At 50.1% G+C, this 17,661-nt stretch overlaps 1 protein-coding gene across 1 annotated transcript; it reads left to right on the forward strand.

The window, feature by feature from the left end:
* The first annotated feature begins 508 nt into the window (after positions 1 to 508).
* On the forward strand, positions 509 to 7,243 carry srm (spermidine synthase). The gene is made up of 8 exons (XM_029249694.1): positions 509 to 711; positions 3,659 to 3,779; positions 4,030 to 4,122; positions 4,214 to 4,367; positions 4,588 to 4,671; positions 5,122 to 5,267; positions 5,360 to 5,482; positions 6,261 to 7,243. The coding sequence occupies exons 1-8, from the start codon at positions 581 to 583 to the stop codon at positions 6,279 to 6,281; spliced, it is 873 nt and encodes a 290-aa protein (XP_029105527.1). The 5' UTR covers positions 509 to 580; the 3' UTR covers positions 6,282 to 7,243.
* The last annotated feature ends 10,418 nt before the right edge of the window (positions 7,244 to 17,661 follow it).

The raw sequence follows: 17,661 nt of genomic DNA on the forward strand, positions 1-17,661 counted from the left end.
ACGTTTTAAACGGTTCCCAGCAAAGTTTTTTTGTATAAATCTAAAATGTAATGCGTCCACATGAGCAGAATAAATGCCTCTAAGTTAGTTAATGTGCAATCATGGCACTGTGCGTGGCATCAGTTGGTCGGTAGCGGAACCGTTTTCGACGAAACACGTAAAACTCGTCCCCGTCTCGCCTCTACGCCGCGCGGCGTCCATCGCGTTCGCTCCCTCTCGCCGCCTTTCACGTGGGCTCCTTACCAGCTGCTGCGCAACCTAACAGCGCCTCCCCCGAGACCGCCCCTTGACTTTTCTCATTGGTCCGCCCGAGCGAACGGCGGAACTTAGAGAGCCGCGATTGGCTGGCGGCGACGTCGCGCGTTCGGTTGCAGCGCAGAAGTGCGCTGAACGTGGCGGCGGGCTGAACAGCCCCGCACTGACTGAGTGTGAGCTAGCAGATCATTAGCACCGGGCGTCGGGCGCTGTGCGAGGCGAGGCGAGGCGAGGCGAGGCGAGGCGAGGCGAGGAGACGGGAAGGTGAAGGAGAAGAATAAGAAGAAGAAGAAGAAGCAGCAGCTCTGCTCTGTTCTCTGCCACGATGGACAGCATCAAGGAGGGCTGGTTCACGGAGACGTGCGCGCTCTGGCCTGGCCAGGCGATGAGTCTCCAGGTGGACGAGGTGCTGTACCACCGGCGCTCGCGTTTCCAGGACGTCATGGTCTTCAAGAGGTGCCTCCGTGCTTCATTTTAAACTTTATTTTACTTTATTTCAAGTGAATAAAAAAGAACTAATATTTTTAATTTACCGTGTTCGCTGAGGCAAAACGACACCGGCGTAAGTGCTCCCCTTGGAGCTCCGGAGCCGCTGCCCCTCGGCGACTTAGTTTCGTGGGGAAAAGCGAGTTGTGCTCTCGCGCTCGCGGTGTGACGTCACGTTGTGCTCGAGAGCTGTGCCACTCACACACACACTTTTCTACACACACTACACTTTACACCACACACGCACTGTACTGTACACACATCTACACACTGTACACTCACAGTCACTTCTGTTTCTCTTCTGACCGCTTCTTATTTATTACACATGATGACACGACACGAGGAGGTAACCAAATAATGAGTGTGTGGGACTCGGCTGGAGTGTCATGACGAACGTGTGTGTTACTCGTGGAAGCGTCACAGGTGGACGTGACACCTCTTTTCTTCACTAGCTGCCCCTTTGCTTCTTATTGCTCCCTCACTCATCCCCCTTCTTCCTTCCACACTGTTGCTCTTCCTTCCTTTCCCTCCCTTCTTTCCTGTACTTCCACACCCTGGAGCACTGACCACATGTGTGTGCATGCGCCATGTGGAGTAAACACTCAACACACTTTCAGGGGAGGAGAGCTTGGATCCACACAGGTTTATTTGCCTCCCCTTGGCTGTGATTGGGGGGCAGGGTTTGTTTTCCTCTCCACTTTTGCCAGCTGGCTTGTGGTGGTGTTAAATTTTTTTTTTGGTCTAACACTTTTTCCCCCAAGTAACTTACAGTATTGAGGATGTGTTACGTGCCAGCAAGTCAATGGCAACTCTATGGATAGTTGTCCTGAAGTGTCCAGTGTTCCTCCAACCACCCCCCACTCGAAAGTGGGACATCCGTAGCTGTGGCGATCGAGTCGATCCACCGCATGGTCAAGCTTCCACCTCCCAAAGCATGATGTCCTACTCCATGGACCCATTATCAAGGTCCTTAGAATTATTTACCTGCTTACACAGCTGGGTGATTTTACTGGAGTAATTTAGGGTAAGCACCGTACTCAAGGGTACTGGAGCCGGGGATCAAACCAATGACCTTTGGCTGCAAAGGCAGTAGCTCTAACCACTACACTGCCACCTGTCCCAGAGTAGTTGTGTTGTTTGTGTGACTTTGGATTATTTCCAGTAACCTTGTTCTCACTGCTCAGAAGTGCTGTATATAAATGAATGGAGTTCAAATCAATTTTCAGGTTGGTTTCCTTTTTAGAGCGTGTCGTTAATGTAGCGCCCCACTCATGAGCGGGAGCGTTCGGGGTGAAGGCCTCTCCTAATAACCCTGTTAGTGCATTATTTCTGAAATATTCCGACTGGAGGAATCGAACCTGATTTACATATTTTCCAAATGATGATAAAAATGGTTATTCATATAGCCGGCTTTTGAACGGTACTCAAAAGGTAGTTGTCTTGGCTGGCAAATTTACCGTGTTTTTACCCGTCGGTGCAGGAGCAGGAGGCGAGGAATTTAAGTCCATGTGTAGGTGGAGTCCGTACCGTGTTCTAGATGAATGAACCTTGAGTTTTCCAGAGGTACCTTTGGATGTGTATTTTGCTAATAAACTTGATTTGTTTTTAATTTTGTTGCAGTTGTGGGTTAAGATTGAACTCTAACATTAAATGTTGAAGAAACCTGAGTGGGAGGTCATTTGTAGCTCTTCGTGGAGACTTTCATGTATTGCTGTGGAGGCCTAGTGGGTGGTGTGTCGTCACCTCTGAAGGCGTGTCCCCAACACACACACACTGCGGCTCTGCCATCTTTCATCCGTTGTTATTTTTTGTGCACAAATAGAAAGTTCCATGTTTCCGCAACATCAAGGTGGAGCCGCGTTGCTGAAAGGACCGTTCAGAGGCTGCGAACTATTAGATGACAGTATGGTAATTTAAGATGTGAACATAGATAATCTCAGGCTTTTTCGTCAGCGACGTTGATAAAAATCGCCATCAGAATTAGGTGTTGCGTATCAAAGACCTAATCTTCCCCACACCTCCTCGGACAATGAATGTGTTTCAGTAGGATCATTTAGCTGTTTAGCAAAGATTTGTTCTTCTCTCCAGGGTACAACGCAGCCCCCCGCTGTGACCCTAACTGGGCCTGCACCATTGAGCCCCAATCTGTCTGAACATAAGGGCTTTTCCTGTTTCTCCTGTTTCTGGCAACAAAAACTAGCTGTGTTTGGGCTGTTGGTAAGATGCCCTGAACGTGTCCAAGAAACATTGATCGAGATGCAATAATCACTTTCTCCAGCATCCCGTTTACATTTATTCATTTAGCTGATGCCTTCCTCTAAAGATATATTCAGCTGCTTTACAGTTACTCTATTTACCCAGGTATACAGCTGGGTAATTTTAGTGGAGCAATTTAGAGTAAGTACCTTGCTCAAGGGTACTACAGCTGGAGGTGAGATTCAAACCTGCAACCTTTGGGTCCGAAGGCAGCAGTTGTATGTACTACACTACCAGCCAGGAAGGAAGTGATGTTTTACAGGTGTGTGGAAGGTTCTGGAGACAGTTGGAACTGATTCGATACAAACACACTGCTTAATATCAGCGATATAACTGCAATTTTACCTCAAACCTGGCACTGAGCTGAAGGGACGTCCGAAAATTGGTTCAGAACAATTGTGCCAAAGGACGAGTAAAACGACATCTCGCGCACCACGGTAACGGGAACATCCTGTGTAAAAAGGGACCTTTTACCTTTGGTTCCAGTGCAGGTTCACATGTCACATGGCAGCTGTTGACTCCTCTTTAGTCAGGACTTTGTGTCAATACAACTTTCTCAAATTATGGTGGTTTATATGTTAATTTTTCCAGTCTAAACACTTTTTTTTTTCTCTCTCCCCTCTTTCTAGTAGATTAACTGCTCATGTTTGTCTTTCCGCAGCAAAACATATGGAAATGTTCTGGTTCTGGACGGCGTGATCCAGTGTACCGAACGTGATGAGTTCTCCTACCAAGAAATGATCGCCAATCTACCTCTGTGCTCTCATCCCTGCCCTAAAAAGGTACCGCAGTACGCGCCACAGGCCACGGAGCCCCTCCGTTTTGCCCCCCGCTTATGGAGAGTACGCTGCAGTATTCAGCCGATTCCTCTTGATGCAGGGTGACTGACGGCGTGAGTTAGATACACTGCCTGCTGTCAGTGAGCAACGAGGCTGTACATTTGTGCTGTTAAATTACTCGTTTTGACCTCGCCTTCGGATGTGCCCGTCATTACGTGCGTCTGAACATGGCGGCCCACAACGCTCTCTTCAGGTCCTCATCATCGGCGGAGGTGATGGAGGTGTGTTGAGAGAAGTGGTGAAGCATCCCCTGGTGGAGTCGGTGGTGCAGTGCGAGATAGACGAGGTATGCATGTGCGGCACCTGCAGGAGCCTTGCTCTCTCTGGCGTCAGTCCACACGCACGATGAGCGATCTGTGTTTTTCTCTCTTTTCCAGGATGTGATCAGCGTTTCTAAGAAGTACCTTCCTGGAATGGCAAACGGCTTCTTCAGCCCCAAGCTGACGCTGAACGTGGGAGACGGCTTTGAATTCATGAAGCAAAACCAGGACGCCTTTGATGTCATCATCACCGATTCCTCAGACCCAGTTGGTGAGGAAGTAGTGCTTAATTTGGACTTGGAGCCTGAAGATCCTGCTCGCACTGCTGCTCTTGAGCACCCTTTGGCTAAGTCTGGTGGAGTATGGAAAGGACCATGTCAGGTTGTTGGAATGTGTGATGAATGAGCGCTGTTTTGTCCTGTAAAATGCTCTGTCCTTCTTAGTGACACATTGTTTCCTTCTGCCTCAGTTCTGTCTTTGTTGTCACACAGGTCCAGCAGAGAGCTTGTTCAAAGAGTCCTACTATCAGCTGATGAAGACAGCGTTGCGTGGTGGTGGCATCCTCTGTTGTCAAGGTGAGGGCGCTCGTACCGCTCCCTTATACAGTCACGGTTTTGGTCTGATCCGATGAGCTTTGTAGTTCTGAACAAAGCACATGGCTCCAACAGCAGAGCCACACGTGTACTTTGCGGCCACTTCGTGTCCTTATCCACTAAATGGTCAGCTGGCCCTCGTGCTGCAAATCAAGTGGCTTTAACTGTGTTCAAAAGACGACTTGCTGATGTTAAGAAGGCGGAGATCTCGATACACTGAGACCGAAAGGTTTCTATGTTCTTCCTGCAGTACCTATGAAGACATAACACCAAATTGCTCCAGTAGAACACAGAGTTGCACAAAGAGGAAGAACCATAAGTCATTTTGAATTATTAATGAAAACTTTGCGAAGGAGCTGTAGTTGATGCGCAACTGGCCGATACAAGAGCTCTAACAGGACGGGTTCCCCGCCTTGCTGCTGTGCTTCTCAGGAGAGTGTCAGTGGCTTCATCTGGAGCTCATTAAGGAAATGCACACCTTCTGCAAGACCCTCTTCCCTGTGGTGGACTACGCCTACTGTACCATCCCCACGTACCCCAGCGGGCAGATCGGCTTCATGCTCTGCAGTAAAAACCCTGTGAGTGACCCACCTTGGGGTGGGGGGGACCTGTACTCTGTCTACGGGGGCCACTAGGTCACTTGCAGTGGACTGTTTGCATGGCCTTTCAGGAAACAAACTTCCGTGAGCCTGTGAGGGAGCTGACCGGGGAAGAGGTGGACAGTATGAACCTGAAATACTACAACTCGGACATCCACAGGGCCAGTTTCGTGCTCCCCGAGTTCGCCAGGAAGGTAATGCTGCCAGCACACTTTAGTACGGAAGTAAATTCTAGAATGTCAGAGTTCGCAACCCCAGTGCGCTGGCTGCTCATCTGTTCGTAACTAATTCTGTTCGTAATGTCAGTCAGTTTTATTGATACTGCCTCACAAGCAACAAAACCTTAACAGCATCGTACTTCAGTTTATCTATTAAAAGTTCTGCAAATATTCCTATTGTAGCTAGTTTTTAAAAAAAAAAAAAAAAAAAAAAAAAAACTTACCTGCTTTGGAGAACAGCGGTGTTGTGCAGTGTGTGGATTGTAATCTAAGTTACTTACCCATTACAGGTTGGTCATTTTTACTGATGCACTTTGGGGAAAGATGCCCTGACCATGGCAGAGAATTTTAAATGACAAAGTAAAAATGCTTTTGACACTTTCACCACTAAATGTGCGCAACAGTGCGTACCTTATTACCCCCAACCCACCACCCAGAAACACCGGAGCAACTGTGGAACTCTGCAAGTGTGTGTATTAATGTGCTCCGTATCGCTCTTCTGTTTGGCTACCTACTGCCATCTAGCAGCTGGTCACACAAGTACAGGCTGCAGTCGCTCTCCTGCCAAGACAGTTGTGGAAAAAATAAATTTGAAAAATGTTTCTTTCAACAGTCCAACTCCGACTTTTGTAACACTAGTCGGTGTATTTCCTGCTAAAATATTCCGTGAGTTCCATGGGTGTGTTATGTGATGTGGCTGTCGGTCTCTTCCTGCTGGTTCCAACTCGTTCTTCCTGCTTGACTTCACTCCCAGGTGCTCAATGAAAGCAAGTGAAGTGGCCCTTTGCACACAGCCTCTGTTCCTCACATGGCCTTCCGTCAGAACAGAACAAAACACTCACCGCTGCTGCAGTACTTGGACCTCTTGGAATCTGTATCTCCACCCAAACCTAACCACGCGGCGGAAGAAGGGTGGCAAACCAGAGACCCGCTCCAAGGGCAGGGGCAGGACAGACCTTCCTGTGGAACTCGGTTGTGTTCTGCCTATAAATTCCACGCTTCCTTCCAGTCTATATTTTTTATTTTATTTTAAATTCTCATTTTTCCATGTTAATTGACACGTCCCTATCCAACAAGCAGGTAATACTGATCGATTGCAGCTCAGATGCAGCATGTCAAGGTACTAAAGCATACATCTTCACCGTAATGTCAGCAAATTATTCCTAAAGCCAACAAATAAAAAGCACATCTCAGGATTTTGTCTTAATATCGTCTTAAATGCCTGAAGTTACCGCTTCCTTCCCTTTACTGTCAGGAGTTGATGTTTAATAATCAACATTTTTACACTGATCGCTGCTTAACAGGTGTGCAAACCAGTGACAAGTGAAATTCCTTGAGACTAAAAAGTTTTTGAGACATCTATAAAGTGTTGATGAAATGTTGGAAAGGGGTTAAAATGCACACTGAAAGTGAGTGAAGTTGTGCAGTAAGTGCCACTGCCCTCCGTATTGTACAGCTGACTAAACATTTGTCAAACACGGCAGACCCAAAGGAAAAACATGGTCATTCTCAGTTCTCTTTAGTGTTCACAAGCGATACAGTAACGCTTTGGTGGAAGACAAGCTCAGAGAATTGGATCTGAGGGTGGCAGCACAGGCCACCTCTACTGAGAGCTTGGCCAGTGTGTCGTAAACAGTTTCCTGGGCAACCAATGTCTCTGTATTTATATGGTTCGCTGTTCGTTTTGTAAATTCTACACTAAATAAAGCAGAAACAAAACCTGAGGTGAACTGTCATTGTGCTTAGGAAGAAACCCTGGAAAACAGGTGACTTGTTACAAATGTTATTTCATGACAAATTAGAGAATGGAAGCTTTTACAAAGTAAATTGTGAAAATTGCATGTATTTTATATTTTTTGACTCAAATACTAGCAACACCACAGGGGCACGTGGTGCTCTAGAGGCTGCTCAGAGCGGTGTCTTAACCACCAGTGTGGACTCTCTCCGTAAGAGTTTCAATGAAACGAAGAAGAGAAAGCCCTCGGTCACACTGTTCATGCTCATTCGGTGTACGCATCCACAGCAGTATTTATTTCTAATCATTAGTAAATTCACTGCTTATTCATAACTTCAGACCCATGGATAGGATGTCATTACATCACGGTAGCCTCTCAAACACACACTGTGGGCAATTTAGCGTTGCCAGTTCATCTAAACTACATGTCTTTGGGATGTGGGAGGAAACCCACACAAACACAGAGGGAACATACAAGCAGAACACACTGAGCTAAATTTGAATCTACATCTCCACAAGGTAGTAACGCTACCTGCTGCACCACTGTGTCACTTGTACTGAGAATAATAACATGATTTTCAAACAGCTTTAATAATGTCTAAAGAAATATTAACACAGAGCAGAAAAATAAGCAGAATGTTTGAAGAGAACAATAGAGGAACACACACAGGATTCCTCCTTCAGTTTGAGTTCAGCTCCTCTTTTCTCTCTCATCTCAGAGAACACAGTTTCACTTTAGATGAAGTCCAAACCCAAAACCCAGGATAGAGGGGTTCAGTGAATGTGGTCTGGACTCTGTGGAGGAGGGTCACTGTGTCAGAAACACTGTAGAAGGACAGAGTTCCTGCCCTGTGATCCAGGTAAACTCCTATTGTGGAGGAACTGGGACCAGATATTGGAGTATAAACATTTTTGTGATAGAAACGGTAACTGGAGGGAGAGCAGAACAAACTCCAGGACTTGTTATTGAATCCAAAGATACAGTCATCATTTCCTCCTTTCCTACTGATCTCTTTATATGACACTGCTATATCAATCCCATCATCTCCACTCCACTGAAGTTCCCAGTAACAGCGTCCAGACAGACCCTCTTTACACAGAACTTGTTTCCAGTAATCAAATCTCCCTGGATGATCAGGATATGACTATTTGTCCTTCACGGGTCACCACTGTGTTCCTCTCAGACAGATTGAGGTTTTTATTCACTGTATTTGTCTCCAGTGTGAGCTGACGGGCATCTGATGGAGGAGAAACAATAATGAACCTCATTTTTACCTCGATTTACTGTAATATTACCTGTAAGTTACAGATGTATTGACTAACGGCGGATAAAATGACCATAGGTGGGGGTAGGGACGTAGATAGACCAGTAAATGGAGAGCTTCGCTTTATGGCTCAGCTCCCCCTTCACCACTACAGTCCGGTACAGCAACCACATTACTGCTGCCACTGCTCCCAATCTGTGGCCGATCTCACGCTCCCTTCTCCCCTCACTCGTGAACAAGAACCCAAGATGCTTGAACTCCTCTACCTGGGGCAAATTCTCTCCCGTTACCTGGAGGGGGCATGCCATTCTTTTCCGTGAGAGAACCATGGACTCAGACTTTGAGGTGCTGATCCTCATCCCATCCGCTTCACACTTGGCTGCAAACTGTTCCAGTGCATGTTGGAGGCAACCCTGTGACGGTGCCAAAAGGACAACATCATCTGCAAAGAGCAGAGACGTCACTTTCCGACTCCCACACAGAATGCCCTCCTGGCCTTGACTGCGCCTTGATATCCTGTCCATGAAAACCACAAACAGGAGTGGAGACAAGGCACAACCTTGGCGGAGTCCAACACCCACACTGAACAGGCCTGACTTAATGCCGAGTATGCGGACACAGCTTTCGCTTTGTATATACAGAGACCAAATGGCCCGCAGTAGTGGCCCCGGTACCTCATACTCCCTAAGCACCTCCCACAGAATTTCCCGAGGAACACGGTCATAGACCTTCTCCGAGGCCACAAAACACATGTAGACTGGATTAGCAAATTCCCATGCCCCTTCAATGATCTGTGAAAGGGTAAAAAGCTGGTCCACTGTTCCAAGGCCAGGGAGGAAACCACATTGTTCCTCTTCAATTCAATTCAATTTATTTTTATAGAGCGCTCTTCTCACGCAGTGGCACAGAGCGCTTTAACACAGGCATAAAGTAGGAAAAACAGATACAAACAAAGAAGACCTCAATCTGAGGTTCAACTATCGGCCAGAGTCTCTTCTCCAGCACCCAGGCATAGACTTTCCTAGGGAGGCTGAGAAGTGTGATACCCCGATAGTTGGCACACACTCTCCGGTCCCCTTTCCTGAAAATAGGGACCACCACCCCAGTTTGCCAATCCAAAGGCACTGTCCCCAAGGTCCATGCAACATTGCAGAGGCATGTCAACCATGACAGCCCTGGAACATCCAGGGCCTTAAGCATTTCCGGGCGGATCTCATCCAACCCCGGTGCTTTGCCACTGTGGAGCTTACCAACTACCTCAGTGACTTCCACCAGGGAAATGGACCCTGACAGCCCGAAAGCTTCAGGCCCTGACTCCTGTAAGGGAGGCATATCACTTGGGTTTAAGAGTTCTTCAAAGTGCTCCTTCCACTTCCCGACAATGTCCTCATCAGAGGTCAGAGTTTCTCCACTCCGACTGAACACAGCCAGAGCAAAACTCCTCCGACCCCTTCTGAGCTGCCGGATGGTTCTCCAGAACCTCTTTGAAGCCGACCAATAGTCGTTTTCAATGGCCTCTCCAAACCCCTCCCATGTCCTGGATTTTGCTTCTGCAACCGCAGCCGCTGCTGCCTTTTTCGCCTGCCGGTACCTGTCTGCTGAGTCAGGAGTCCCTAGAGCCAACCAGGCCCTAAAGGCCAGGGGAAGATGGAGCCCAACAGGGGCCACAGGGTCGGGACGCAGGTGCACCTGAAAATGCCTGTGCCTGTTCCATATCCAGTACTCATCCTGGATATCCCTATGGCCTGGCAGGAGGTCGACGTGGTGCAGGAGATAACCACGGATGACCTCAGCGGGGACAAAAGGGTTGAAGACATGGACGGTGATTATCCTTCTGTCCATCCACCAAAGGTGCTCAATCTTATATTGCTTCAAGCGAGGCAGAGTGTCCAGAGCGAGGTAGAGCGAGGAATCAAACACTGGTAGCCATGACAGCATCTTTCGAAAGAATGGAGTCCTTGTTCAACGTAAGTTCCATCCTGAATGTGTCGTCTGACAGCACACCTGTGTGTTATGTATCATGTAATATGTATTGATTAGTTGCACCTGCTGACATTGTCGAACATTTCATTTGCTCAAAATGAGTGACAAATAATGACTTGGTACGAAAGGTTTTCGATTTAGAAGAGTGCATTAAGAATTTGATTTCTATCCGACAAGCGGAGAGTTGGTTGGACTCGGTGTGTCCCGATGCCTCTGTAGCGTCGAACTTGGCATCGACACTTACAGGCCCCGGTACAGCTAATGAGAAGCCGAGTACCCTGGAGCACTCTCACAGCGACTGGGTTACTGTTTGGAGTAAGTCGAATAAAGTGAAGCCTAAGCCATGGGGTCCTGGCTCAGGTTCCCCCGTCCAAAACCAAAATAGATATTTGGCTCTAAGCAGTTCATCTACTAATAATATTAATAATAATGATGCGCTTATTTTGGGGGATTCGGCTATCTGAAATGTTCAGGTTCGGGGGCCTGGGAATTGAAGTGTAAAGGTGAAGTGTTTCCCATGCGCACGTGTGTCCGACGTGGAGGCTCATGTCTGTTCTCTGGCCGATAATGCTGCGTTGACTATGATTGTGCATGTTGGTGGTAATGATATTCGTTACCAGCAGTCTGAGGTGTTAATGAGCTACTTTATTTCTATGTGTAATAAGACCAGAAGGAAATATCATAATCTAATAGTGTCTGGTCCTTTACCTAGACTCTTCATGGGGGACATAGTCTACCTTGAACAGCTGGTTGGAGACGTGGTGCCACTCTAATGATATATCATTTGTTAATAACTGGGATGTTTTTTGGGAAAGGCCCAGCTTCTTCATGTGTGATGGTGTACACCTCAACTGGAGGGCTTTGTTTATTCTGTCCCAGAACTTGGCCTACAAGCTGCAGGACTGACTCATCCATGGGTGATCTCCTTTAGCAGCTGTGTGATGGGTCGGTTACTCGTTCTGGTACCAGTGGTCATTTCTCATGTGATGGGGTTTCTTGTGTCTTGTTCAGTGTGGGCGTCAAAACTTTAAGTAAAAGCATGAAGTGTAGCCAAAACATATAAACTATTATAAGGCCACGGCGTTTAACTAGACTTAATGATAAGAACGCTTGCACCAGAGACCTAAAATACATTAAAACAAACATTCTCAATTTACCTGTCACGGTTGCGCGTAGCGCGGACGGACTCAAGTGCAGAGTTCTCGGATCGACGTGCACAGAAGCCGAATCAAAATCCATAATCAGAGTCGAGGGGCAGGCGAGGGTCAGGCGATCAGCAAACGGAGTACAAAGGGATAGGCACAGAACGTGGTCAGGAAAAAACAGGCAAAGGGTCAAAGTCGGGATGGGTTTCTTGGTAACACGGTTCGCAAGGAAACAAGGAGGCAAAACAAGATTCCGCATCTGGGCTTCCTCGGCTTCCCTCTTTATTGTCGCTCCCATCAGGGAACGGCAGGTGTCGCAGATGTGCCAGATGCGGAGAACGTGACAGTACCCCCCCCTCCACGGGCGGCTCCGGACGGGCTGGGAGGGAGGACGCCCCCGGGGGCGCGGAGCCGGGCAATCGGGGTGGTCCCTGTGAAAAGCAGCCACCAGATCGGGGTCCAGGATGTCCGACGCAGCTACCCAGGAACGCTCCTCCGGACCGTACCCCTCCCCATCCACCAGATATTGCAGCCGACCTCTCCGTCGGCGGGAGTTCAGCAGGGCTCGGACCGTATAGACATCGTCCCCTGCGAGGGGTAGCGTAGACGGTGGCGTGGTTTCTACTGGTGGCTGATGCAAGGACACCCCTACCGGTTTCAGGAGGGAAACATGGAACGTGGGGTGCACTCGGAGGTCAGGAGGCAACTGAAGGTGGTAAGTAACCGGCGTGACACGACGCACTACCTTGAAGGGGCCGATGTAGCGGGACCCGAGTTTCTTGGAGGGGGTCTTCAGGTGAAGGTCTCGGGTGGAGAGCCAAACTCTTTGCCCAGGCAAGAACGAAAGGGCACGCCAGTGCCGGTCAGCCTGACGTTTGTGGCGTTCCGCACTGCGGAGCAGGTGGGCCCGGACCGTCCTCCAGACGCGGGTGCTCTCGTTATGCCATGTCTCCACAGCCCGAACAGGACTTGGAGAGGTCTCGCTAGGGAACAGGACAGGTTGGTAGCCTAACACACACTGAAAGGGCGACATACCTGTGGATGTATGAGGCACGGAGTTGTGGGCATACTCTGCCCAGGCCAGGTAGCGAGCCCAGTGGTGGGGTTTTTGGGAGCAGCAGGCTCGGAGAAACCTTGCAACATCCTGTTGTAAGCGTTCTACGTGACCGTTGGCTTGCGGGTGGTATCCCAATGTAAGGCTGACTGTCACTCCGAGCCGGCTCCAAAAGGCCTTCCATACCCGAGAGGTGAACTGGAGACCTCGATCGGAAACAATGTCTTCGGGGAGTCCGTAGAGTTTAAAGACTTGCTCGAATAGGACCTCCGATACCTCGAGAGCGGTGGGCAGCTTCTGAAGGGGCACCAGTCTGCAAGCCTTAGAGAAACGATCTATGACGGAAAGGATCACGGTCTTACCCTCTGAGACCGGGAGGTCCACTAGGAAATCCAGCGCCACGTGGGTCCAGGGTCAGGTCGGCATAGGCAAGGGTTGTAGGAGACCCGCTGCCTTTACGGGCAGGGTCCTGGTCTGAGCACAGGTGGCACAGGCCTGGACGAAGTCCCTGACGTCATCGGACAGTGAGGGCCACCAGAACCGTCCTTGGACCAGGGACAAGGTACGGGGGATCCCGGGATGCCCGGCCTCCGGAGCCTCATGGGCCCATTTCAGCACCGCTGCGCGGAAGGAACTGGGGACATACACACGGTCGGTTGGCCTCCCGGGCGGTTCAGGCTCGCTGTCCTGGACTTCTTGGATGTCCTGGAGGAGTTGCCAGTGGACCGGACCCACCACGCATCCCTGGGGTAGGATCTCCTCTGGGTTGGGGGGCAGTGGTCCTGGGTCATGAACCTGCGATAAAGCATCAGCCTTCCCATTCTTGGAACCTGGCCGATAAGAAGCAGTAAAGCGGAAACGGGTGAAGAACAGGGCCCATCGGGCCTGGCGGGAGTTCAACTGTTTTGCGGTCTCTAGGTACTCTAGATTGCGGTGGTCCGTGAGTACCACAAAGGGATGGACCGCACCCTCCAGCCAGTGACGCCACTCCTCAAGCGCGAGCTTGATAGCAAGGAGTTCCCTGTTCCCAATGTCATAATTCCGTTCGGCAGGGGTCATCTTCCTGGAGAAGAAGGCACAGGGGTACAACTTGGGAGGGTCCCCTTGCCGCTGTGACAGGACTGCACCCACCCCACCGAGGAGGCGTCGACCTCCACCACAAACGGCAAGGAAGGGTCTGGCTGTTTCAGCACTGGGGCAGAGGTGAACCGTGTTTTTAACTCCTGGAAAGCCTTCTCCGCCTCCGCCCCCCAAGGGAGTCTTCGGTCCTTGCTTGCAGTTAACGCGGTAAGGGGTGCAGCTACTGTGCTAAAATTACATATGAACCAACGATAGAAATTGACAAACCCAAGGAAGTGCTGGAACGCTCTTACCGTGGTAGGTTGAGGCCAGGAGGTCACTGCACCCACCTTCCTGGGGTCCATGGAAACTCCCTCCTGGCTCAGGATGTAGCCCAGGAAGGAAATTTGGCGTTGGTGGAATTCACACTTCTCTGCCTTCACATACAATTGATGTTGTAGGAGCCGCCTGAGGACCGCCCGGACCTGTTGGATATGCTGCTCTTGGGTCTTTGAGTAGATCAGTATATCGTCCAGGTAGACGATGACGCAGTGATGAAGGAAATCGCCCAACACATGGTTTAGAAAGGCCGGGAAAACTGAGGGTGCATTAGCTAGGCCAAAAGGCATGACCCTGTACTCATAGTGACCTAGTGAAGTGGAGAAGGCCATCTTCCATTCATCCCCCTCACGGATCCGGATGAGGTTATACGCACTGCGGAGGTCTAATTTCGAGAACCAGGTCGATCCATGGATCCCATCCAGAGCCGAGGTAATCAACGGTAAGGGGTGCGGGTACTTGACCGTTATGGCGTTCAACCCTCGGTAATCTATGCACGGCCTCAGTCCCCCGTCCTTCTTACCGATAAAGAAGAACCCCGCCGCTGCTGGTGACGTTGACGGCCAGATCAGACCAGCTTCGAGGGCCTCCCTGATGTACTCCTGCATGGCCCGTTTTTCCGGTAACGACAGGGGGTACACCCGGCCCCGAGGTGGTGTGGTACCTGGCAAGAGGTCAATAGCACAGTCCCAGGACCGGTGAGGAGGCAGTTCGGTGGCGCGGACCTTGCTGAAGACCTCTCGTAGATCCTCATAGTACGGGGGTATGACCGGCGGGGGAAGGCCCTCTACCCCTTCCACCGACGTGGCCCGGCAAGGAAGCGTGAGGCAGGATGCATGACAGGATCCTCCCCAAGAAACCAGCTCCTTGGTACTCCACCTAAAGACGGGGTCATGTCGTACCAACCAGGGGTAACCTAAAATGACAGGGGTGTCTGGAGCTCGGATCAGAAAGAAGGTGAGTTTCTCGTGATGACACGCGCTTGTTTCGAGCACGAGAGGTGCTGTCCGGGAGTCAACCACCCCATCACCCAGGGGTTGACCATCCAGGGCTTTCACACTCAGGGTGACTTCATATGTTTTAATAGGGACATGGTGCGCTTGGGCAAAGCCTACATCCATGAAACAGCCCGCGGCTCCGGAATCTATGAGGGCGTTCGTCTGCACCCAGCTTGCCCCCCAGGAAAGACTCTCCGGCAGACGTAGCTGTCCCCGGTGCTCCCCTGGACTCGCCTTCATTTCTGTGGAGGTCCCCTGAGGTGGTCGCTCGGGGCACGCGGCACGGAGATACTCCAAGGACCCACAATAGAGACACAGTCTCCCCACCTGGCGCTGTCTCCTTTCTTCTTTCCTGAGCCGGTCCTCCGCTGGGCTGGTCCCCAGGGGTTGTCGACTCCTGCCAAGATTGTCGATGGCGATGGCTGTCTCCACAAACCGGTCGAAGTCCCCCTCCTCACCCCTGTACGTGAGCTCGTCCTGGATCCGGGGATTCAGCCCTTCGAAGAAGCAGGTGAGGAGGGCAGGGGAGTTCCAGCCACTCTTGGCCGCAAGGGGTCTGAACTCAAGAGCGTACTCAGCCACGCTTCTACTTCCCTGGGTGAGACGCATGAGATCATTACCCACCGCGCGCCCCGCGTGCGGGTGGTCAAAAACCGCTTCGAACTTCTCACGGAAAATGTCATAGGTAGTTCTTGGGCGAGTGCGCCACCCAGCGGCGGCCCGCGCCCGGGCTGGACCGGTTAACAACGACAAGACAAAAGCGATCTTAGCTGCGTCCGTCTGATACATGTGCGGAGAACACTCAAAAACCAACTCGCACTGCATCAGAAAGTCCTGACATTGATCGCGCGAACCGTCATACCTCTCTGGGGTCGCGATCCTTGTGACCGTCCCCGAAGCCTCGGGGGATGTGGGCGGGACAGGCTCTGCAGGAGTCGCGGGTGCACTCTGGAAGGCGGGTTTGAGAAAACCTCCGGTTTGGAGGACCTGGATTAATCCGTCCACCTTTTCTTGTATGCGCTGCAACGACTGGGATTGCGCTCCCAAAAACTCGCCTTGCTTGGTGAGCGCTGTTCGCAGTTGCGCATACTCTGCTGAGTCCTGGTAGCAGGCGGAACCTTCTGTCACGGTTGCGCGTAGCGCGGACGGACTCAAGTGCAGAGTTCTCGGATCGACGTGCACAGAAGCCGAATCAAAATCCATAATCAGAGTCGAGGGGCAGGCGAGGGTCAGGCGATCAGCAAACGGAGTACAAAGGGATAGGCACAGAACGTGGTCAGGAAAAAACAGGCAAAGGGTCAAAGTCGGGATGGGTTTCTTGGTAACACGGTTCGCAAGGAAACAAGGAGGCAAAACAAGATTCCGCATCTGGGCTTCCTCGGCTTCCCTCTTTATTGTCGCTCCCATCAGGGAACGGCAGGTGTCGCAGATGTGCCAGATGCGGAGAGCGTGACATTACCATCGAGGCCAAACTGTAATATAAAATGCTGTCTGTTAAATATTTGTTCACCAACAAGTAAAGCTGGTCTAGCAAACGACTTAATACTAAGTTACAAGTTCGATGTGTTCTTTCTTACCGAAACCTGCTCGGTGAGTCCAATATGATTCCGCTAATAGAACTTAGAAGCCGCTCCGGACGAGCACGATTATTTCCATAAATCTCGTTCTGCACGTCGTGGAGGTGGACTCGGTGTTCTTTTCAATAATAGATTACAAATAACATCGAGAAATCGTGATAATTTTACTTCGTTTGAAGTTCTCCAATTAGATTTCGACTCAAAACCCAGTAATTTATATCTGCCGTCCACCTGGACCGTACTCCTCTTTCTCGAGGAATTTAGCAACTTCAGAACCGATTAGTCATTAATCATGACAAAATTATCCTGCTGGGTGATTTCAATATTCATACAGACGTGTTGTTGTCGGATATTCTCGCTAATAGTTTTACGTCTCTCTTAAAGTCCTTCGGTTTTACTCAAGTTGTTACGGTCCTACTCATTCCCGTAACCATACGTTCGATCTTGTCATAACCTACGGCGTAGATGTCCATCATGTTAATATTATCCATTTAAACGAGGCTATTTCTGATCATCATTTATTAACCTTTAATCTATACCTAGAGGGGGTGCGGTGGTGCAGTGGGTTGGACTGGGTCCTGCTCTCCAGTGGGTCTGGGGTTCGAGTCCCGCTTGGGGTGCCTTGCGACGGACTGGCGTCCCGTCCTGGGTGTGTCCCCTCCCCCTCCGGCCTTACGCCCTGTGTTGCCGGGTAGGCTCCGGTTCCCCGCGACCCCGTATGGGGCAAGCGGTTCAGAAAATGTGTGTGTGTGTGTGTGTGAGATCTATACCTGCCTGTGCCGTCGAACAATAGTATGACCAAATCGTGCGGCGGCATATTGATGACAATACTACTGCTAAAATTATTGATCATATTAGAAGCTCGGATTTTGGAACGATCGTAGATAATTATTGATCAGTTAGCTTTAGATTATAATTCGGTGGTAAAATTCGTCCTAGACTCTGCGGCTCCACCAAAAAACTAAACTTATTCGAACTGTGAAACTCGCCGTGGTTCAAC

Source organism: Scleropages formosus, chromosome 2 (assembly GCF_900964775.1).
Source record: "Scleropages formosus chromosome 2, fSclFor1.1, whole genome shotgun sequence".
NCBI lineage: Eukaryota > Metazoa > Chordata > Actinopteri > Osteoglossiformes > Osteoglossidae > Scleropages > Scleropages formosus.